The following is a 23700-nucleotide window of genomic DNA, read 5'->3' on the forward strand; positions in this document are numbered from 1 at the left end:
TGAATTATTATTTTTAGGTTGACAAATTAAGATTTTGAACTTGAGTTTGAAGAAATGTAAGGGTTGGGTTTGGGTCGGATTTATTGTAGGTTTCGGTTCGACTTGAGTTGGGTTTGGACATTTACCTTTTTTTAAATTTTTTTAAATTGGTGTGAATTTAAAATGAGTTAATAATAATTAAGTTGTTATAATTAAATGAATTAAAGTAAATAAATATTTTAAAATAAAATAATAAACAAAAAATGAAGCAAATAAAAGTTTAGAGATTTCATATTTTTATATTGGATTTTCTAATTCAAACACTCTCTTAATTAATTAACATTTAAAAGAAAGTTTAGTATTATTATTTTAAGTTTTTTAATTCATTATTGACATATAAATTAGAGATTTAAACTTTTTTTCATTATTTTTTAAATTTGAATTTATTATTCTAATTTATAATTTTTTTTTTAAATAGAGGGTTTGGACTTGGCTCGGGTCTGTCTTAGGCTTTTTTTCCTAAACTCTTGTCCAGACCCTTGTATGGAAGGCTCGAGTTTGGGCCAGCTCGGACTTTTTTGCCATCCTTAATTTTTTTCATATTGGAAGAAAATTGTAGCAAAAAAATCCCTTATTTTCATAGCGTAAGAGCCAAAACAATGATAAAGTCTTTAAATTCATACTAATTTCTTATTTTAAAAACAAAACTATTCCTTACATGCTCAAGACTTTTTTTTAAGAGAAACTAAAACTTTCCATTAAACAAACTTTAAAAATAGCATCATGAGTTGATCTAAAAATTTTTCTAGCCATAGAACAAGATTTTGATATTCTAAGGCAACTTTCGCTAGGGAATTGGCAAAAGCATGACAACCTCCTGGAACATATTTAACTGAGGATAGACTATGACCCTTCAAACTTGCTTGAATTCTGCAATTGTCCAAGATATTTTAGTCTTGCTACCTTTCCTATTTAAAGAGAGATCCACCACTTCTGTTGAGTCTGATTCAACTATCATTGGAACACATTCTACTTGTTGAGTAGTTTTAATACCAAACAACACAATTTCAACCTTCATGCACACCACATTTACCTGATATGATACTCTCTGAACTACTGCAGCAACAATCTTGCCACTGGAATTTCTAATGATCACCTCTAAACCTGCCTTTTGATATGTAACTTTGACTGCAACATCTACATTCACTTTGAGCCAACCATTTTGGGGTGTAATTGATGTCAGTTGTCTATTTCTACCATGGCTCCAGATAGCTTGATCATTTGGGATTTTTAGTTGCCTTTAAGATAGAACAATAGCTACTACTTTTACAGCTGATAATTGGGAGTATTCTTGTTTGCCTTCCAAAATAAAACGATTTCCAAAGTTTTAAATGGCCCAACACACAGCAAGTATCAATTCCAACTCTTTCTTCTTTCTCCTCATAGTTAATTCTAGGAGCACACTCAACAAATCCTGGTGAGCCAGCTGCTTTACTTCCTCATGAAACTTCGTGAATTTCCATACCTTTCTAGTAGCCTTGTAATCTATTAAAGCATGAAAAACATCTTCACTCTTACTGCCGCATCTTTTGTAAATATGATTTATCACCGTTTTTCTCTTTCACATATGATAGTTGTCGGTAAGCAATTCTGAGTAGCTCTTTACATAAAACTTTTGCCTTTTTTGGGATTTCATTTGACCAAATAGCCTCCCATTTCGAGTGCTATCTGAATAACTTAGATTATCTGGAAATTTAAGCTTTACAGCCAGCTAATAATTGCTTTTAACAAAGGAGATTCCACACTTGTCAAAATGCCATATGAGAAGATCTTGCTGCGAGGTTTTTTGTGAGTGGAATCCTTAATATCCTCTCTAAAACTTCCTTCGAAAAATGCTAGACAATCATATCTTTCTTCTACTAATGTTTATCATCAATAAGGTTAGCAACTACAACATCAATAGGCAAGTTTGGATGAAGAGCAAGTCTAAAAAGCTCATGTTTTTAGATCCAATTGCTATTATAAACTAGCACCTGACTCTTATTGTATATTGCCCACTTTAGACCTTTGTGAAGCACTTGTGTACCCCATAGTATGCTTTCCAAACAAATGAGAGATTTGACCCCAACTTTGCATCCATAAAACTAATGTGTTTGAAGCATTTTGCTTTAAAAATTTTTGCTATTAAAGATTTAGGAATATACAAAATTCTCCACCCTGCTTGGCAAATAAGACTTGGTTGAAACTAGAAAAATACTCTAATCTTAAAGCTTCCTTTGTCTTGGCATGGCACAATCTTTCATATCTTGTCCACTGTATGTTTTTATATGCTCTAGAAGAACTCCACTAAAACCTTGCAATAGCCTTTTCGATATCGTCACATAGGCTTTAAGGAATTTTAAAAACACTTATTGTATAGACAAACACTGCTTGTGCAACAGCTTTGACTAGAACTTCTTTTCCCCCATTTGAAAAATATGTGCTTTCCTAGATACATAGCTAGCTCAAAACTCTCAGCTTTATGTCATTGAAGAAGCTGATTTTTTTGGATGGTAAACCAAGGTATTTCACATGTTTGGAGACAACATTCAAATCAAAGATGCTCTTGGTTTCCTCCATATGGTTTTGGCTTTTATTGGTGTTGAAAAACATGGAAGACTTTTCATAATTGATCACATGCCCTAAAGCTACGACGTAGCAATAAAAAATGCTCTTTAAATTTTTGCAATTGATGCTAGAAGCTCTTATAATTACCAATTTTTCATCTGCAAAAAGAAGGTAAGCGACTGAAATATTTTAGCCGAACCCCAAACCAAGAATAAGGTTTTGATTTTTTGCTTGTTGATTGACACTAAAAGGTGTTCATTAATAAGGATAAAATTATTAATTTTTCACTTATTGTGTCGATTAATGCACTTACTATTATTAAATTATCTTAACACTCCACAAATATATATTTTTATGTTAAATTAATTTGTAATATGTTAATTTTATTTTAATCTTATATTTTAGGTATATTTCAAGAATAAAGAGGAGTTGGAACCGAAAGCGAGAACAAAGAAGAATTACCGGAGCCATTTGGAATGCATTATTGAGCAGATGTAATTAATAAAAAAATATATTTTTTAAAAAAGGTGAAAGATGGTCGTAATGGTCAGGTGGACATTTTGCAACCTAACCATCACACTTCTCAATGTACATATATATTATAAAAATAAAATAAATAAAATCAAATAAATAATAATAAAATAAAAAAGGAGGATGCAAGCATGAGGGGGGAGCAGGGGAGTTGCGGAGAGAATGGAGTGAAGCTGAGGAACTCTTTCTTTCTTTCTTTTCTTGTTTTCTGGTGTAATCAATATCCTTGTAATTTATTTCAAAAGTCTGTTAAATAAAATGAGTGTTTTGTTTCTCAGTATGATTGACTAATTTTTTAAGTTGAGGTGAAATGTGAAGCTCAAGAATTTGAATTATTGAATTAATTACTCTCTCAAATGAGTCTTAAAATTTTATTTGTTGTATTTTTCTTTCTTACCAATTTCTTTTATGTTAGGTTAATTTATAGATGTAGATGACTTCATATTTATATGGTATTTTGATATAATGTCAATACTTCAATATAGTTGTGGCATATTAAGTATTTGGTCCTATATTTATCACACTTTAAGTCAGTTAAAAATTAAATGGCATAATAACTAAATGGTGAAATGAATGCAAAATACAAATATAAGAGAGTTGTTATAACTGTAATTTGAAATCCAAGAGTGGATCCCGTAAACTTAGCATATTTTTAGATTGATTCATAGTAATTTCTTTTCTTGCAATTAATTTTTTTTAACAAATTGACTAATAGATTTTAAATTCCCTATGGTTTGACTCCGGACTTACCGAGTTATATTATAACTCGACACTATTATACTTGGGAGTAATAACATTTTTGAGATGTGTCACTTGCACCAATAAGTTTGAGAAAACTTTTGCACACATGATGAATAAGTATAGAGAAAGAAGGCACCCATGTCTCAATCCTTACTGAGGATGAATGAGACTTTAGCCATTTCATTGAATAAGACTTCAGCCACTCCATTAATTAACACTAAAAAACTTGTTGTAGATAAGCAATTCATGATCAACTTCATCCATTTTATAAGAATCCCAACTTTTGTATTACATATTTTACACACCTCCACTCAATTCTGTAATAAGTTTTACTTATGTCTAGCTTTAGAGCTGCTAGAACCTTTCTTTTTCCTCTATTCTATCTAATCTTGTTAAGGCATTCATATTGTATAATTACATTATCTGTAATGAGTCTATTAGGAACAAAAACACTTTCAGTTGAAGAGATGAGATCGTTAAAAATTTGGTCAAGTCTATTAGCCATTGTTTTAGCAATAATTCCATGAATAACATTCAGAGGCTAATTAGTCTTAAATCAATCATTTTTCTAGACTTTTATACTTTTTGGTATTAGAACAATGTAAGATGGTTCATGGGAGTTCGGTTACCTTTCTCGTCTAGAATGTCCAGGCACGTTGTGGCAACTCCCTCATTGACTGAACTCAAATGTTTCTGACAGAAAAACTACTGGGAGACCATCTGGACCAAGTGCTTTCGTGGGGCACATTTGAGCCAAGGCATCTATTATTTCCTTCGCCGTAAATGGTTGATCCATGTAACTTCCTATTTCCCTTGTAACATTTGCTGTCAAATCTACTAATGTTGCATTCAATTGAACAATGAAAATACTCAGAAAACATCTATTCCACTTCCTCAACATCCTCAAATCATTTTCCATTGTCATCCTCAAGGCCGCATATTCCTTTTTTCTCTTCCGTGTAGAAGCTTTTGAGTGAAAAAACTTCTTATTCTTATCCCCATCTCTCAGCCAATTTGTCTTTGATCTTTGCTTCCAAAATATTTCTTCATCTAATAGAATATTATCAATCTAATTTTCTATTTTTGAATCTTGTCTCCATTGCCAAAATGGCTATACATATCTTTTATTTCTTTTACTTTATAAATAAGTCGTTTCAACTTCTTTTCTCTTTTATTAAATTCGTTGTTGCTCTATATTTTTAATCCAGTCAAAGACTCTTTAGGTTTCCTCTTGAACATTTCAATTGGGTTATTTTTACTCCAGCAACCCACATACTTCCATTCATGCTTTACTATCTCTTTACACTTCTTGTACGAAATCCATATATCTTCGTAAGAGTCATACAAAAACTTCTTAGTATAAAAACTTTATTATTACATAAAACTAAGATGCTTTTTTTTTTTATTGAAACAAAGCCGAGCCCATCATAAAATCCCAAGGTCTGTTATGCCCATATGCACTTCGTCTTGGTTAGGACTTGGCGCCAGCTTGCCATACTCATCGTTACTTGCAATGTAAGGACTTTATGAGCTAATGCCCAGTAAGATAACACTTGGATGCATGTATAACTTATTATGCATATGGATTATCATACTATGCTTTTGAAAGAAGCTTAGAAAATACAAAACAACTTCATTAGGGCCCTAGGTATGTTGTACTACAAGGTTGACACTTTTACTCTTTTAAACAATATGCTCTTGGGCCTCATTAGTTGATCTTTTGGGCGTTACGTATCGTCGTCTCCAAAAGATTTCTTTTTACTTAGCTTTGAGAGTTTATCCTCCTTAGAACTTTGCCACCTGATAGTACAACCACCTAGTTTTGATAAATTCATTTTCTAAAACATCTTCTTCATAATGTAATCCATGATATGCATGTATCCAATGCAACTTATGTCATAACATTTGAAGCTCCTAGATGCATAACAGAATCAATACACGACACTATTTAAGAACAACATTCTTTAATATAAGCAGCATAGCCAACCATAATATAATTAAATATAATTTAAGTATCACAGATTAGGCGGGAGAGTCGACCATAACATAATTAAGTATCATATATTAGGCGGCATAGTCGACCATATAAGAATTTAGATTATAACTAATCACATTATAATAGCCATCACAACATAAAGGAATAGTTAAAACTGGAGTTAACTATAAAAAGAATTTTGTCCTTACATTTCAATTGAAGTGTTACTTACTTCTTGATCTTGACTTCTCTAGACCTTTCTAAGTTAAGGATTTCTTTACTCTTGTTATTATGACTTAGAATAGAAGAGAATAAAATTTCTAGGTTGCATTGAAAATGAGAGGTGGTAGGGGGTATTTATAGGATTTCTTAAGGTTAATAGATGGATAGGATTTTGCCACCATAACTCTTGATTATTGGTTGAGATTATCCTTCATATATACCTTACAAAATTCTAGAATTCTTATCTTTCTCTACAACTTTCTCTTACATCATCACTTATGTCATTACTTATGTCATTAATTATGTCATCTTATTAAATATCTAAGTAAAAATGAGATTATCCTTCATAAATATTTTACTAAATTCTAGAATTCTTATTAATCTTTACAAACTTCTTTTACATCATCACTTATGTCATCATTTCTTATGTCATCATTAATTAAATATTTTATATTATATTATATTATTATTATTATAATTAAGGGAGCTTATTGCTTAAAATAAATTCTACCATATTTAAGTAAGAAAATTATACATCACACAAACACTTTAAAATTCTGTCTTCTAGGCAGTTGTACACTTAAAAAACTTTCAATGCAAGTCTACCAATCTATTGCAGCAAAAGGTTAGTGAACTAAAGAAACTACTCACAAACAGAAGTGGCTTAATGAGTCATGACAACTCTATTTTCTCTTTCATCCTTACTAGTTTTCGGAGAAAACTCGTAAGGAGATAGACTCAAGTATATCTCTTTATTTTTACTCATCATCAATTTTACGTGTTCAAGACTTGGTAACGATCAAGTGACAGTTACTTCCAGGCCTGGTCAGCCCATCGACAACCTTATGGGTGACTCTCCCATGTTCTACAAGTACATAGTATTTGATATTAATGTATCTGATGCTTGTGTCAATTGAAAAGGAAGGAATTCTGAAGTTTGTTTTAGCAAATAAATAAAGTAATTATAAAGCATTCTTAATATTGATGTATCTTCCATTAAAAAAAAAAGAAGGAACTTTGAAGTTTTGTGTTAGTAAAAGAAATAAAGAAATTATGAAGCATAGTAAAAGAAATAAAGAAATTATGAAGCATTCTTTATATTTATGGATAAAAAAATTCAAGTAATTTTTCTATAATTTTCTTCAAAATTATTTAAGCTATTGGCAGCACTTACAATATAATATGCACTATATATAATAAAGAATTTTTGTATAACGGCCAGCATATATTAATGAAAAGAATGAAGAAATTTGACTTGAAGTTTTAAACGTACGAAATGGCCCTTTGACAGTAGCGGTCAAATAAAATAAATGTCGGGTCTAGGGGGGTCAATATAAATTTGGACATAAAGTCAATCTGTTTGTGAGTTGGACATATTTTTTTTTTTTTGGTTTTGACCACGAAATATCTTGGAGAGAGTCCCAACTGTGAGAGGCACCTCTGAGTCCGTACAACAACTCAGATTAAAAGTCTCCGCTCAAACAAAGAGGTACAAGTTTTCTCAACAAAGGCGACTTCCCTGCGACTTGAACTAGGGAGCAAACCCAGTCAAACCACTTAAGGGAACTCCATTGCCAGTGGAGCCAACACTTTGTTGGTGTGAGTTGGACATATTTAATTAGATGGGAGCACAGAGAAACTTTTGATATTGTAGAAATAAATTATTTTGTTATTAATTAGTAGTCATAAGTCATGCTGGCAGCTATATTAATTTATTTATAAACGAGTGTTCAATTCAAGGTCTTAACTTCTTCCCTTGCAATGATTCATTCCGCACAAGCCGCTGCGGGACATTCAGTTTCCGTTTTTCCCGGCCAAAATATTTTCTGAAAATGCTCATTTCAGACTTCTGCGGCGCCAATAATTTATTTTAGCTAGTAAAGCTTAGTGGGTTCAAAATAATTTCTGCTTCAAAATATATAACTCAATAAATTAATGAAGGAACATATTTTCAGTACCCTGAGATGGATTATTAATATTTGAAAAGGCCATGTGTGATGGAGGATCTCAAAAACACACACAAATATTCGATCTTGCAAAAAGGGTAACGAATTAATATAATGCAATTGAAAATGAATGCCCTACATTAATTTCTTTATCTTATTGACAAATTACAATTCTATTTTTTTCAATTCCCTATTATTGACAATTATAACGACGTACTATTTTCTTCAATTCTCCATTTTTTTTTCAAAAGGGTCTTTTTTTGTGAATTGAAGAAACTAAGAATGCGACGAGAGCTAGAGTTGAGGAGATCCCTGTAATAAGAAATAAACCACCGAAGTTAGTTAGGCTTAGACTGGATGGATTATTACTTGTGGAATCAACGTGCATAAAACTTGATTGTTGGTCATTAAACCATTCAATTTCAATCTTCCTAAGAGTCCCTTCTTCTCTTAACTTTGCAATAGCCCTCGATATATCATGGACCAATGGTGAACCCTTCTGAAAAACCTGGAATAATATATAATAAAATCAGTTTCACATAAAATTGCTTTTGCATAATCTAATCTGTACGAGGTATATATACGGTAAAGAAGATACTTACAAAGCCAAAACCACTGGTGGTAGTATAATTGGGTGCAATCATGGTGTAATCGGTTGAATACTTGGCGAGGAAGGCCTTGATGTACGGTATTTCATCAATAATGGCAGAAATGCCACCATTCTTACTTCCCTTGGATAGAGCATTAGCAAACTCCTCAGCAGAATTGTATTTCTTAAGCCTTGAATCTTTAAAATTTAAGTTGCTTAGAGCTCCAGGAACAAATGAGCCTAGTTGAGATCCTATATTGTCCCTTGAGGCCAACTTAATCTGTTGAACGGTTAACATAGAGGTTAAAGTTGCCGTGTAGCTTGAGGTCAATATTAGCACCACAAATACCCATACGATCACTACAAACTTTGACCAGTTGCTTAATAGCTTTTCCCCTGCAAAATAAAAACTCAATGTCCATTTACATAGTAATCAATTTCTGTAATATATATCTAATGTAACATATAGGTATTTACTTACTCTGGGAAAATACCAGCGTTGAGAATGAATACCAAAATATCATCCCAAATTGATGCGCCCGCGAACCTTGAAATTCATCGTTGATTGGACGTTCAATGATCCATACAACGAAGCCGGTCAAGACAAATAAAGCGGCGGTGGTTAGCCAAAGATTTGGTTTAAGTGGCTTCAAGAAAATCCACATATTGTTGTTCCGATCAGTTGGGACTATCATTCCAATGCCCATGTCCGTGTATGGCAATGTGAAATCAACGTACAAAGATCTGTTGGCAGTAATTGTTGTCTCTCCCACCACAGCATCAAATTTCTAGTTTATCAATTAAATCATGATCAACACGTACAAGCATGTGTAAAATAAAATTAGATGTAAATTATAATTTGTACTAATTATATATATATATAATGTGACGCTCACGTACCTGAAAATAAACCTGATCGATAAGATCATTATAAGATCCAGGCATTCGTCCATTAGGATCCTCAAAAGGAATGAACTCGTAAGGTACTTCAAATGTTAAGGAGTCAATGGCTGCCTTGAAGACGTCTACGCAGAAGCCTTTGACAATTAAAGTTGCATTGACAGATTGAGGATCCCGAACCACATGAACAAATTCGATATGTCCGTTCACTGGTACCCCAATCCTTAACTTATTAATCTTGCCACTACCTACTGGAAAGGCTACAGATCCTCCAGGCCATATAATGGCTTCAAGTTCACCATTCGGTGAACTTGACGAAATATTATCCATCTTGTTTATGAATACCGATGAATTCATTTCCTTAGTGATTCTAGTGGTTGGAGTCCAAAACCCCACTATTTTTACGGTTTTGCCTATCACATTTACAATTTCAAATGCTCTTGATGAAGTTAGTTTCCCGTTAATTAGTTGGAAATCACCGCTTAAACCTGTGAATCTGCTGTTTAGTATCTGCTTATAATAACAAGTTTCATTAGAAATCTCAGTTTTCAGCTTTTCTGATGCTTTTGCCAGAGCCCAAACAGTATCATATGCAAGAATCCCATGTACATCTAATTCAGATACCTCAGCATTTTGATTATTAAGGTACATTTCCCTTTTCCACTTTAGGGTGAAGTTGCGAAGCTGCTTCGATGCTGGAACATAGCGCTTGAAACCCAGAACCCCTTGCATGCTGGACTCAACAACCGATGAGTCCATTGAATGCAGGAAATTCATAGTTGAAGCTGTTACGATCCATGAATACCCTTTACTCATCATTCCTAGCTTCTTAGCATTCAAAAATAGATGAGATGCAAGAGCATGCGACATATGCACCACAAACACTTTTGTTTCTGAACTCTTGAGCATTGAAAGCTTTTCGATGACTTGATCATCGGTATTTGATGACATTGAAATGGTGATTCTTCGGGCAATATCAATATCATTATCGTGTAGGGAATCAAACAGATACGGAATAATATTATCACTCCCCCAAGTGTTATCCTCATAGATGAGAATGACGTGTTTCCATTTGAAGACTCTGAGAAGATCAGCTATGCCTTTGGCTTGAGATTGAGAAGCTTCATCATCTTGATCAATTTGAATTGAATACGAGGTCAAAGAATTAGGTAGAGTTGCATAGAGAGAAATGACAGGAATTTTAGCTTTGGATCCTATCTCTGCCAAAATGTGTGCTCCAGTTGGCGTCATTTCTGTGCAAATGATTGCTTGCAAGTCTACATTTTGCATGAGATTCAAAACTGCACTTGAAAATAGATCCAACTTCAATGGCAACAATAATATATAGTTGTATGCCTACCACATAGATCTTGTTCCATAAGATTAAGATAAAATAAGTACAGGCTTGTGTATCGGTATTATAAGGTTCTAATGACATGTTTATGGTTGTAACATAAAATTTCATATACGCCAGTCCAATACTATGCTGTAGGAGACTAGGAGTTTAACTAAATAATTCCCAAACAACTTTCTTTGGTTAAAAAAGTTTAATTTAGACTTTACCTATTCTTAATTTTTTATTTTTTTTTTTGGTAAAAGAAAAATAACATTACCTGTAGTTAAAGCATGAAGTGGGTCTCCCTTAGAATCTCTCGAGTGGAGAACTAGCCTCGTTTTGTAGTGAGTATTTAGAGCATAAAAATCAGATATGGCCATGGAAATGCAGCTATTGCTGATCTTCCCTGCCCATGATCGCATATCAAGGATGACTCCAACATGTACTTCATCTGCATTTAAACTTGTGTAATTCTTGACTTTTTTATGTTCTGAACACGATGGACAGAGATGAATAAGAAGCAAGATTAAAGATGAAAAAAAGGCTTGCTTTCTCCCCTTAAGCTCCATCAGCCCTTAATTATCAGTGAAACCGTAGTTCCCGAACATGCTCTTAATTTATGCTGGTCAAATCACTTGACCACTTGACCCGCATAGTGCGGCCTTAATAGTTGGTCAGTCTGACCCGCATGCTAAACTTGACTCGAAAGAAAATATGTAACATTAGTCTATACTAGACTTTGACAGAAGAAAAGTAATTAAAGACCTTTGAATGTGTTAATTATTCTATAGTTTGTTAAGACTTGCAGCATTGATTATTGTCTTTCTAAATAATGACGAAAACAAGTCAAGGATGAGCCGGGAAGTTAGGTTGTGTCGCATAGAACAACTGTAGCTATAGCTGCCGTCCAGTGGAGTAACGGTCAAACTCTATTCTACATGTGAATGGAGCAACTCCGTTCAGATACTTAAAGCTTTAGCATTAATTGAAATTACACAGATGGATAAAGATATTTCTAATAATTTTCTTCTTTGTACTCTTTTCAATTTAATTGTACATTACTTTGTACTTAACAAAATTATAAAGAATTTCGAAACGGTGATGAAAGAAGCTCGGCTTTGTAAGTTATCACATCAAAATTATAATCTCGGCAGAACTTGTGAAAATTCAAGATTGACTGAAATAACATAGGATGAAAATTAATTAATAATTATTAACTTTAACTTTTATTTCTAAGTCAGAAAACAAAGAAACATCGAAAACTGTGGTTATTGTTTGATGGGTAGTAGAAATACTCGGATTCAGTGTTATGTTAAATTTTTGTTGAGTATTGAATCGATAATAAATATTTATTTTTATTTTATTTTTTCTGTTACCTAATAATTATTGATTTAATGTTCGCTAAAACCTTAACTCAGTATCAAATCATTATTCGTAATAAAATGCGGGAACCTAATAATTTCTTTTATACACACGCACACACCAGGACATGTACTTGCCTATAGTCAGTTATAAACAAGTTTTCAAGGTCTCCACTTCTTCCCCTGCAATTTCGGCGCCAGTGATTATTCCACACTAGCCGTTGTGCGGTCCCCAATCAGTTTCATTGTTGTGGTGATGGCATTTTTAGTTGTTATTATAAAAATAATAATTCTTTTAATCTTTATGTTTATTTTTTTATTTTTTTTTATTTTAAAGTTTTCCATTCATTAAAATACTATGTGACGTGATCCACTACAGCCTCAATAAGTTTGGATGGGGAAGTGATATAAAATATACATATGCTGCGATTACTTTTTGGATTAAAGTAGGAATCCTGAGGAGTGGGAATCCTTGGATTAAGAGTGTGGAGTGGGAGTGAGAGTAGGATGTGGATTAGGAGTGTGGATTAGACTAAATGAAAGTATGAATTGTCAATCAGAATTCTAATTATTTGTTTATTTTGTCTTGGATTGGGAGTAAATTATTTTAAATTACAATTTTATCCTTATGTACAGAATTATATTTTGTAATTAAAAAATTAATAAAAAGTATTTGGAAAATAAAATAAATATTTTATTATATTTCTAAATTAATAATAATTACTAATATTCTTAATTATGTAAATCATAATTTTTTATTAATTTTAATTTAAATTATGTGAATAAAAATTATTAATAATAGCAACACAAATGAAATATTATTATTGATAATATAGTACAAAATTAATATTTTTTAGAATAAAATATTTATTATTATTAATTAAATAATTAATTAATATTTATTAAAATTAATGTTTAATATTATTAATTTAAATATAATATTTATTTATTTTTATTTTATTAAATTTAATAAAATAAATATGATATAATTATTATTTTTAATAAATATGATATTATTTATTTTATTAAATATTATTTATTTATTTAATTATAAGGATAAAATGGGAAGAGGGGGGAGTGGATTCCCACTCCCACCTCCCCATGGGGCAGTGGATTCCCACTCCCACCTCCCCATGGGAGTGGGAATCCCACTCCCCACTCCAAAATTGGGTAGAACCCACGGATTTTCACTCTCACTCCCCATTTTTTAAAATAAGTAAACACTGAAGTAGGAGGAATCCACACTCCACACTCCTACTCCAGAAAGTAAACACTACCGTGGAGTGTAAAATTAAACAAACTCAAATTTTTGTAACATTTTTAATTTCCTTTATTTATATAACCTTCACTCCTTGCCATTTAGCCACCAATGATTAATTCCACGGTAGCCATTGCGGGACGCCCAGTTTCCCCGCCAAATCCAGATAACAAATCGAAGAATTCACCTTATAGAAACCAAACCATCTCTTTATTGCAAAAATGCAAACACATAAACCAAATCCGATCAATCCACGCAAAGATTGTAAGAAATGGCCACGATCAAGACCCGTTTATCCTTTTCGAGGTGCTTCGCATTTCGTCAAATTTCAAATCCCTTAACTACGCCTCCAAGATATTTGAACGCACCCATCACCCAAATGTCTTCCTTTACACTGCAATCATTGATGGGTTTGTGTCTAATGGTTCGTACGCTGATGCCATTCGCTTGTACTATCAAATGGTTGAAGAATCAGTCTTGCCCGACAACTATGCCGTTAGTTCAGCTTTAAAGGCTTGTGGTTTTTTGTTGGGTCTAAGAGAGGGCAGGGAGATTCATGGCCAGGTTTTGAAACTAGGATTGAGGTCTAATAGATCGACAAGGTTGAAACTTGTTGAGCTTTATGGAAAGTGTGGTGAATTTAAGGACGCAATGCAATTATTTGATGAAATGCCTGAATGTAATGATGTTGTTGCATCGACGGTGATGATAAATTGTTATGTTGAACATGGATTGGTTGAGAATGCGTTTGAAGTTTTTAGTCGGGTTAAGGTTAAGGACACGGTTTGTTGGACTGCTATGATTGATGGGTTGGTTAGGAATGGCGAGATGGCTAGAGCTTTGGATTTGTTTAGGGAAATGCAAAGGGATAATGTTAGGCCTAATGAAGTTACTATTGTTTGTGTTTTATCTGCATGTTCGCAGTTGGGAGCGCTAGAGCTTGGAAGGTGGATCCATTCATATATGGGAAAGCATCGGATTGATCTCAACCATATTGTGGGTGGTGCTCTGATTAATATGTATTCAAGGTGTGGGGATATTGATAAGGCACTACAAGTTTTTGAGGAGATGAAAGAGAGAGATGTCACCACTTATAATTCATTAATTGCTGGGCTTGCTATGCATGGAAGGAGCATTGAAGCTGTTGAGATGTTTAGGGAAATGATAAACCAAGGGATAAGGCCGACTAAAGTTACTTTTGTTGGTGTATTGAATGCTTGTAGTCATGGAGGTTTGGTGGATTTGGGATTTGAGATATTTCAATCTATGACAAGAGATTATGGGATTGAACCACAGATAGAGCATTACGGATGTATTGTTGATCTTCTTGGCCGTTTAGGTTGTCCTGAAGAGGCTTATGACTTCATAACAAACATGAAAATAGCACCCGATCATATTATGTTGGGGTCTTTGCTAAGTGCTTGTAAAATCCATGGAAAACTCCAGCTAGGAGAACAGATTGCAAAAAGATTGTTAGATTGTCGAAGTGCAGATTCCGGAACTTATGTTCTTCTATCGAATGCATATGCTTCTTCAGGAAAATGGAAAGAAGCTGTACAAATAAGGGCAAAGATGAAGGAGGCAGGAGTCCAAAAGGAACCGGGTTGCAGTTCCATTGAAGTGAATAATGAGATTCATGAGTTCATTTTGGGAGACATTAGACACCCGCAGAGGGAACAAATCTACAAAAAGATGCAGGAATTGAACCAAATAGTAAAACTTGAAGGGTACTCACCATCAACAGAAGTGGTGTTGCATGATATCGAAGATTGGGAGAAAGAATGGGCATTGGCAATACACAGTGAGAGGCTTGCAATATGCTATGGTTTAATCTCAACTAAACCATACACTGCAATAAGGGTTGTGAAAAATTTAAGGGTATGCAATGATTGTCACTCAATGATCAAGCTCATCGCTAAGATCACCAAGAGAAAAATCATTGTGAGGGATCGCAATAGATTCCACCATTTTGAGAATGGGACTTGTTCTTGTGGGGATTATTGGTAAAAATTTAAAATAAATTGCCCAATTTTTATTAATATTACACAAAAGTGTAAACTCTGTTTTTTTTTTTCTCTCTCTCGCTCTCGCTCTCCCCTTAATTTTTACAAAGAAGTATTAAATTCTAAACATTGTAATTGGGGAAATATGTTTTGCTTGAGGATGTCATACTTGCGCAGCCAGGACAGGTGTCACTCCAACAACTCATCTTGCCATTTTGGTAGGACGATGGGTACCGGCAAAACTTCATCAGAACCAAGATGCTGTTTCTGCGTGAACCGAGAACAGTACATTAAACTTAGCTAAACAAGTAAACTTCATCAGAACCGTAGAAGCTGTTCTTGCGCAAGCCCAGAACAGTACATTAAACTTATCTAAACAAGCAAACAGAGACAGAGGAGAGGAAAATCAGAGTTTCGTCACTCTCCAATTATTCAATACGAGAGAGTTTGTTTATTTTCTTTACGTTTTGTCCATTTTATAAACTTACTTCAGAAACACCAAATCTATTTATAGTTTTGAAACCAATAGGTATTTATTTTCTCGTCTCTGTATGAATCTATCATGGGGTTCTTATAATTACAAAAATCTAAATTAAAAGCAGTGATACAGGGGTTATATTGTGTTACTCTTATTATTCAGTTAACTAATGCAATAACTTGGTTAAAACTATACCAGTATTGTTTTCATTGGTGCTTGATTTCATTATGAAAGATGTTCATCGAGTCTAACTTAGTTACTGGGACTTCAAAGAAAGTTGGAAACTTTAAGGAACATGCTTTATAAGGGAACTGCAATTGATCTTCTTTTTCCCTCTGAAACTTGATTCTCACACAATTTTGCTATTGTAAAAGATAATGTAAAATTTTAGAAATGGAGAAATAATGTACAGGTAGAGTAATCTTTGATCTTCTTTTTTTTTAAGTAAGAGATTTTAGGAAGTACTTAAAGTTAAATGGGTTTGGATTTTGCAAAGGATTAGTTACGAAGAATCTGTATCTTTTCATTTTTTTGATTTTTGACTTGAGCTGGGATGGTTTATGACCAACTTTATATTTGGATAGAACAGTGAATTTCACAGCTTTTGTGGATGAAGATTATGGAGTGTTTCAGATTCCGCTGAAATGGTACCTGATGCTGACGTAGATAGCAAGCTGATAGAAAATGCTGTTGGAAGGAACATTGTATGACTGAAGGTGGAGAATTGATTGACTTCTATGATGGGAGAGAGTTGATTGTAAATGAAGCGGACAGGCATGCAGAACGTTCTATAGGAATGGAGTTTGAATCTGAAGAGGCTGCCATGGCATACTATGATGCATATGCCAAGTGTGTTGGATTTATCCGGGTTGGTAATTGTCATCATTCATCTCGTGATGAGTCAATTGTAAGTCGTAGGTTTCTTTGTAATAAAGAAGGCTTTTGTGTAAATAACAAACTTTATGTGAGATTGTTAATCATGTGCATATTGTGGGCATAAATGCATGGAAATCAGTTTTTTCATGCTTGAATATTAGTTGATCATTTAATAACGAATGATTAAAAATTTTGTAAATTTATGATAGCTTCTATTATTAGATTTAATTTGTCATATTTTTTCACAATATTCTATAAACTTGGGATTTACAGTTTTAACTGTTTAAACTATGGTTCCTAGGATAATTGGCAAAGCTTCAGAGAAACTTGGTTTTGGTGACAAACTGGCTCTCATGCTAATATTGTTTCCGAAGCAGAGAGAAATGATGCAAATAGTTCCTTTTGGCTTTCAGTTTTACGGAGATGTTTGCCCTGGCCATTTTAACATTTCACTGATCAGATTGTAGTTACAATGATTCTTGAATTTCTCCTTTTTTCCGTTAGTCTGGGTGGGGGAGTCTGTCCCTTCTACCATGTTTAACATGAAAAGATGGTTTGGCCCCAGGAGCCTGGGCAGAAGTTTTGAACTTTTTTCCCATATGCTCTTACCTTTTCATGTTGTTGTGCCTGTTCTCAAATGGTGATAGATTTTTAGCATATTGGTTATGTGTTTTCACCCAATGACTTGAACTATAGCAGCAAAAATGATGCTGTATGAGAAGAACAATTCTTGAGATCTTTTGCCCTTCTAAAGAACCAAATGCAGCTTTCATTGAAGTTTTACAAGTTTTTGAAGTGTTATTGCAATATTTTACATATAATGTTCGCAGTACAACTTCTCTACGCAGGATGAGAGGGATGAGATAATCGGGGAGCTATCAACAGACCTCCATTGTACAAATCAACAATTGGCAGAGTGCTGGCAGCTACTGGAAATGGTTTTAAAACATGTGGAATGGCATACAGATCATATTACGAAAAGCATTCAGAATATAATAGAGAATGTCAAGGACGTCGAAGCTGAGAATGAAGAGCGATAAATGAAAAAAATTGTATATAGCCTTAACTGATCTCTTCATCCTGTGATCCTGCCTTTCTTTCCACTCCGTAATCACCTGTGAATGCTTCTTAGACTAATTCAAATCTCAGGAATATAGTCAAATAGATTGTATACGGTTAATTTCATTGACAGTATTATCTTCTTTGATTTTTCCATTTCAGATTCTTTTTCCTCAATCTCCCACTCCGTGAGGTTGCCAGAGAACAGGGTTAAAAAATATTGGAAGTGCAGCTCTCAGGGCACAGCGCTTGGGTGCGGTCCCACTTTTCATTAATTCTGAATTGATTAATTGAAAGATCCATTATCTCTGGAAATAGGTCCTATTTGAAAATGACTTATGATCCCACACGTCCATGAATGAATTGTTTTCTTTTTTTTATTGATTCTTTTAACCAAATCAGTAGCCATATGATGTCCTTTTAATCTGCGGGTGACTCGTAATTATCCAACTTTATTTAAAACTTTTGCATGCAATGCTAACGTAATCATGCATCGCCAGCTTCCTGTTCAGTTTCTTCTTGCCTACTCATGATGCCAGCCTTTTTTCTTTTTGCGGATGACTTTTAAAATTGGATCTGCATTACGACAAAACTAACCAACAAAATCTTTCTCAAAAACACAAAAGCACACGTAACAAAAGGGCAATCCAGTCATTAAATCTACGTCTGATTCGGAGAAAATCTTGAACAATTATATTTGTATTGCGTCGTTTACACAATAACCCATAAGAGTTCGATCATTTATTATGTATATCTAGTAGGACCTCTATAAATTAAGAGGATTAAGATCATATAAAATCTATTAATTAAAAGAAAACTTAAATAATTAATAAATTAATAATTGACAAAATTATTTATAATTCACTTAATATACAATAACAATACTTTATAATTTCTTATTATAATTCGAGAAGTCAAAATAAGAGATGAGATTCAACTAAATTAAATTTTAAAAAAAAAGTAATATTAAAGTCATATTATATAAATAAGTAACAATAGAATCAAAATTTTTATATTTAAAATATCATAATTAACTATATTTATAATTTTAATAAATTATTAATTTATAATTTGAATGGAACTACAAAATTATATAAGATTTTTTTAAAATTTTTTTTTTTATTATTCTATCAAAATTATTAATTTAATCTACTAGCCTAAGTCAGAACCGTAAAAATTTATTATATAATAGAAATTATTAATTTATCAACTATCAATTTATAGTCGTTTTAGTGTACATATTTTACCTTCAAAAAATTATCAAAATATATTATTAATATAAATAAATAAATACAGACGCGGTAAGAACTGCTACAAATTCCGGACTTTCCCAAAATAACCTTAGCTTAAGACATTGATGTTTGTCTGAAAGAAGCTCCACCTGCTTCTCATGCTTTTTCTTTGAACCGTCTAAAAAGCGAAAAAGAAATTTTGCAAAAGCAAAGCATCTCTATCTTCCATTATTTAAAGATTCCACCTTTAAAAGCCACAAACCCCCGCAAGCGAAAGCGAAAGCAAAAGCAAAAGCAATTAAACAAGAAAGAGGAAAGTTCATAGTTTCATATTCATCCGTCGACCCACCAACTTTCAAGAGCTATGGCTGAGTAATGCAATGCTTCATCATGCTCCTTATTTAATTTCTTGATTTATTTTTATTTTATTTTTATGTTATGCTTGGTTCACATTTTGACTCTGTTCAATTTTCTTGATTCTTGGACAGATCTGAAGAGCACCCAAAAGACTATTACAGCAACACCACAAGAAGAATGAGTTCATCGTCTTCATGGTCGACCACAAGTGTCCACGTCACCGCCTTAGATGGGATCGTTAACGTTAACTCCCTCTTCACAATTGCTGTGTTCGTGGGGCTTTCTTTGACGACTCCAGGGCAGCACAGCCTCGAGAACCCATCAGCCTGTGATGCCGGCGTTGACGTGGCCAAAAAGCTCTTGGTATTTGAGGTTGTGTCCTTCAGTTTCTTTTTGTTCTCGTCTTTGGTTGCTCAGGGTCTAAAACTGGCCCTTAACTTGATCAATAGTAAAGATGTTGATGAAGCGTTTCGAGCCCACATTAATTTGAAGGTTTTGAGGTTTGGTATGATGGGTTCAGCTATAGGGTCCGTGATGGGTTGCCTGTTTTTGATGCTTTCAATTGTTAATGTCATCCAGATCCGCTTGGGGATGTTGTCTTGTGGAAGCAAATCCGCCGTTCATGCCGCGGCTGCTTTGATTGTTTTGGTTTCCACTGCTCTGTTGGCTTATATTTCCACTGCTATTTATGCATTTTGGCACTAGAACTAAACAAGTGTCGTGTAAGTTAATGTATGCCTGCTGCATTGCAATGATAGAGGCATTTTAATTAGCTTGATTTTGAGTATTGTGCCATCAATTGAAGGACTTGCATATTGCTCTAATTTGAAATTTAGTTAGCTAGCTCATTAATTATGATTGAATATTTTTTTATGGTCTGGGTAACTGAAATTTGGTTGGGCTTGGACTTGCTTATACTCCACAAGTCTTGGCTAATTGTAGTAAAATGCAATCTGCCTTGTCAGCAGTCAATTACTGTTGATATGCCGGTCAACGCAATGTGGCCTTCTAAATCAAGTGCTCTCTTAATTGGATTTGGATGGTTGGTTAGCCAATCCGCCATGTCTAAATAGGTAGATAATTCAGTTTAGCTGGGAATTTGCTTTGATGAGGTGAGAGGTCAGTTTGAAGTTTGAGGATTACAGTTGCTACTGTGAATGCATCTTCAAATATTTAGTGAACAAAGACCTCAGCTTATTTTAGATGCTGAGGCTTGCTTGCAAAATCTGTTTAGGGGATTTGTAAGGACTAATAGCTGGCCATATCAGTTAAAGGGATTGGGATCACTATTTTAACTGCTGAGGTTTGATTTGTCTTATTTTCTAGTTCTTTGTAGTATATGCATGGGAACTCCTAACTCGGCTGAATACATGCCAACTTGAAGATGGATTTTTGGGGTCGTATTTATTTGACTTGGTGCTGGGTTTACTGAATATTATAACAATATTATTGCTCAGATCCGTGGCTTGCTTAATTTGATTCAATCCAATTAACACTCGCTGCTCATTTATGGTTTCTCAAAGGTAGGATACTTCAACTTCACACAGTTTGCTTATTTATGTTATTCATTAGCATCTGGTTTGAGTTTGTTGACCATTTACCTGCTACACTACCTGTGCAACATTTTCTTTGAAGTAACACCAGATACTTTTGTTTAAACTTTTGCTCACTATTAAGCTTTGTTTGAACTTTTGCTCAATATTAAGCCTCTTCTGGTTAAAGCACAAATTTAGTGCCCGTAGCATCATGTTCTTTCTGTTGAATGATGGATTCTTTTTTAAATGAAAGTTGACATGTTCTGAGTTATTGCTTGATTCTGGCATGTACTTTTTTTTAGTCATTTCAAAACTTATCCAATTGGTCTTATCCCTAAAACAGTGGCAAAACCATGGACTCAGGAGCTTGTTACCCTATATTATTTTATTTCTCGAGATGAGCTCAGTTCACGTTTCCTTCAATGTTAACAACTTCCTGTTCAGTTTGGTTAGCTGGACTGGCGTGTTTGCTTTTCAGATAGAAGACGAACTCTATTTGGTCGTAGCTTGATGGGATTCATATTCTAATTTTGCAACTCCTGAAAGAACTTGTAAGAATTACTCTTCCTGCCCTGCTGCTCGCTCGGATATGTCTGGCAAAGTAATTGATTTGATTCTGTTCAAGGATTGCTTGCAAGGGATGATTTTCTTGTCTTCTGTCTTCAGCTTTTGCAGCTTGCAATACTCTTGTCCTATAGCTTTCTGTTTTGGATGAAGGTTATTGCTTTCCTCAAACTAATTCTATGCTGTCTTGGAGGGAGTTCCGTAATGAAACGTCATATCACATCCAAGAAATTGGACATTCTTGTGTCGTCATTATTTTCGACCTTAATTTGCAATCTCTCAGATTGCTGGCACAGTGAGATTATGCTAAAACTAAACGGGCTTGTAGTGCAAGGCATGACGCCCACCACGACCCCAGCCAAAGCCAATCCTATTCCCACATGGACTGAAAATTACTAGTCACATTCATTTCATGAATACGAGAAGGTTCACATTAAAATAAAATATAAACATTTCCCATTTAGCTGGTCGTCTAGTTCAACCTCCGTGTCACCATCACGATTATTAATTGGAAAAAGAAAGAAATGTTTGGTAGACCCACCCGCAGTCCCATTTGTATATCTTTGTTGCCTCACAGAAATCCTTTCCTCCTTTTTTTATTTTTTTATTTTTTTTTTAAATTATTGGGAGCTAGTAATGACTGAACTAATTTCCCACTTTTAGGCCAAAACCACTTGCCTCACTGTTGCGGTCAATGGTGCAAGTCATTCACATGAATGCTGAAAATAGAAGTTTTCATAATTTAAGAGTAGTTTCTTCATTTTTTATTGAAACAGATTTTCAAATTGAGCTTCAGTTTCATATGGATTATATTAAAAGAACCCAACAGAATTTTTTATTCATATTACCAAACATTCTACTATAATATGTACATATATATAGAGCTATCAATTACCTTAAAACAATAAACCGATCCGCAAATTTTCTTTCTTGAAGTTGTTTCAACATTTCAAGGAAAAAAAAATTATTTAAAAGATAGATTAATCCCTTTTGACCAAACAGTCAACTCTCATTTTGAATGTCAGTTTACATATATGTGGTTCATCGTCCACCTGAGTTTGTTATTTGCACATGTGTGTCCCGCACATTAAATCAGAAATGCGCGGCCACCATTCATCCAGGATCTGCTTAAATCATCTTGCACAGTAACGCACTTGAAACTCACAGGTAGCAGTGACAATATCTTCAAAAACACAATAACAAGCTCAAAGATTCTGCCATGGATAAGTAAGTATTTGATCTTGATCTCTCTCGTTAAGTTCATCGCCGTATACAAGTTATTTCATGGAATCTAACATTTATTTTTTCCATCATTTTGAATTTTTTTCTCAGAGAAAAACTTGAGGCTATGGCAATCAGTCAAAAGGCTTTAGATGAACCAGTGAACTTGCTATCAAGCTCCAAAAAAGAGGACATTTACGATGACATAATAGACGTCCATCTAAAAGCTCTAGACGATCTGGTCAACGTCAACTCCCTCTTCACAATAGCAGTATTTGTGGGATTATCCTTAGCTTCCCGAAACCAACGGTCTCTGGATGGCCGGCCCGAGTGCGACCCAGACGTTGGCCTCGGGAAAAGACTCATCTTATACGAAGTTATATCATTCGCCTGCTTCCTTCTGTCGAGTCTATGCTCCAAGTCACTCAAAGTACTCATCAACTTGGAAAAAATCAAGAGAAAGATCAAAGTCAAACGGACGCCGAAGCTAGAGGGGCTGTTTAAGAACATTCTTCTGTCGGGGACCTGGAGGCTATTCTTGCTGGTGCTATCGATTGTGGCGTTGTTTATTGGGATTGTTTTCCTGACGCTGTCAATGGTGTATGTGATTCAGATAAGAGTGGGGAAGCTGTCCTGTGGGAGTGACTATGCTTTGACTTCGGTGGCTTCACTGTGTGGTATTGTTCTTCTATCTCTCCTGCTTTATGCGCCATCCATGGTGTTCGTTGTAATTGCAACTGCCCCAAGACATTGATGTCTCAGTCATCTGTGCAACATTATGCTATCTCACTGTAATTGAGTAAAAGTTCAGAAGTGAACTAGTGTGTGGTGAGTGATGGATCTATGATGCGATTTTTTTTTATAATTTATTTTAGTTATTCGATATTTTTGACATTGAAAAGTTTGGTGAGAATATGACTAATAAGCGAT

General features: G+C 34.0%; 5 protein-coding genes across 7 annotated transcripts; 4 read left to right on the forward strand and 1 right to left on the reverse strand.

Annotated features, from left to right (window-relative positions):
• Positions 1-8035: 8035 nt before the first annotated feature.
• Positions 8036-11394, reverse strand: LOC102620966 (glutamate receptor 1.2-like). Its single transcript, XM_052432542.1, has 5 exons — positions 11104-11394; positions 9491-10791; positions 9072-9378; positions 8604-8986; positions 8036-8509 (listed from the first exon to the last, which is right to left on the reverse strand). The coding sequence occupies exons 1-5, from the start codon at positions 11246-11248 to the stop codon at positions 8246-8248; spliced, it is 2400 nt and encodes a 799-aa protein (XP_052288502.1). The 5' UTR covers positions 11249-11394; the 3' UTR covers positions 8036-8245.
• A 2109-nt stretch (positions 11395-13503) lies between these two features.
• Positions 13504-15517, forward strand: LOC102607016 (putative pentatricopeptide repeat-containing protein At5g59200, chloroplastic). The gene has a single exon (XM_006469275.4). It carries the CDS (start codon positions 13557-13559, stop codon positions 15450-15452), a length of 1896 nt encoding a protein of 631 aa, XP_006469338.3. The 5' UTR covers positions 13504-13556; the 3' UTR covers positions 15453-15517.
• Positions 15518-15658: 141 nt separating this feature from the next.
• LOC102606713 (uncharacterized) lies at positions 15659-18238 on the forward strand. The gene is made up of 2 exons (XM_025095579.2): positions 15659-16833; positions 17651-18238. The coding sequence occupies exons 1-2, from the start codon at positions 16633-16635 to the stop codon at positions 17840-17842; spliced, it is 393 nt and encodes a 130-aa protein (XP_024951347.1). The 5' UTR covers positions 15659-16632; the 3' UTR covers positions 17843-18238.
• Positions 18239-19255: 1017 nt separating this feature from the next.
• LOC127898574 (uncharacterized) lies at positions 19256-20228 on the forward strand. Its single transcript, XM_052435025.1, has 2 exons — positions 19256-19465; positions 19582-20228. The coding sequence occupies exons 1-2, from the start codon at positions 19458-19460 to the stop codon at positions 20153-20155; spliced, it is 582 nt and encodes a 193-aa protein (XP_052290985.1). The 5' UTR covers positions 19256-19457; the 3' UTR covers positions 20156-20228.
• A 222-nt stretch (positions 20229-20450) lies between these two features.
• LOC102631312 (uncharacterized) lies at positions 20451-23662 on the forward strand. 3 transcript variants are annotated; one of them, XM_025095704.2, is made up of 3 exons: positions 20451-21536; positions 21652-22776; positions 22882-23662. In XM_025095704.2, exons 2-3 carry the CDS (start codon positions 22769-22771, stop codon positions 23522-23524), a joined length of 651 nt encoding a protein of 216 aa, XP_024951472.1. In that variant the 5' UTR covers positions 20451-21536; positions 21652-22768; the 3' UTR covers positions 23525-23662. The 3 variants fall into 3 exon arrangements, with proteins under 3 accessions (XP_024951472.1, XP_052290984.1, XP_006469335.1); XM_052435024.1 differs by having other exon boundaries at positions 20451-20973; positions 21329-22776; XM_006469272.4 differs by having other exon boundaries at positions 20451-22776.
• The last annotated feature ends 38 nt before the right edge of the window (positions 23663-23700 follow it).

This window comes from Citrus sinensis, chromosome 2 (assembly GCF_022201045.2).
Source record: "Citrus sinensis cultivar Valencia sweet orange chromosome 2, DVS_A1.0, whole genome shotgun sequence".
NCBI lineage: Eukaryota > Viridiplantae > Streptophyta > Magnoliopsida > Sapindales > Rutaceae > Citrus > Citrus sinensis.

Coding starts and splice junctions, on each gene's coding strand:
- LOC102606713 (XM_025095579.2), top strand. CDS start 16,633: ATGACTGAAGGTGGAGAATTGATTGACTTCTATGATGGGAGAGAGTTG. Junction 16,834..17,650: donor CATCTCGTGATGAGTCAATT/GTAAGTCGTAGG, acceptor TTCTCTACGCAG/GATGAGAGGGATGAGATAAT.
- LOC102607016 (XM_006469275.4), top strand. CDS start 13,557: ATGATTAATTCCACGGTAGCCATTGCGGGACGCCCAGTTTCCCCGCCA.
- LOC102620966 (XM_052432542.1), bottom strand. CDS start 11,248: ATGCGATCATGGGCAGGGAAGATCAGCAATAGCTGCATTTCCATGGCC. Junction 9,379..9,490: donor TCGATCAGGTTTATTTTCAG/GTACGTGAGCGT, acceptor TTGATAAACTAG/AAATTTGATGCTGTGGTGGG. Junction 8,987..9,071: donor AACGCTGGTATTTTCCCAGA/GTAAGTAAATAC, acceptor TTTATTTTGCAG/GGGAAAAGCTATTAAGCAAC.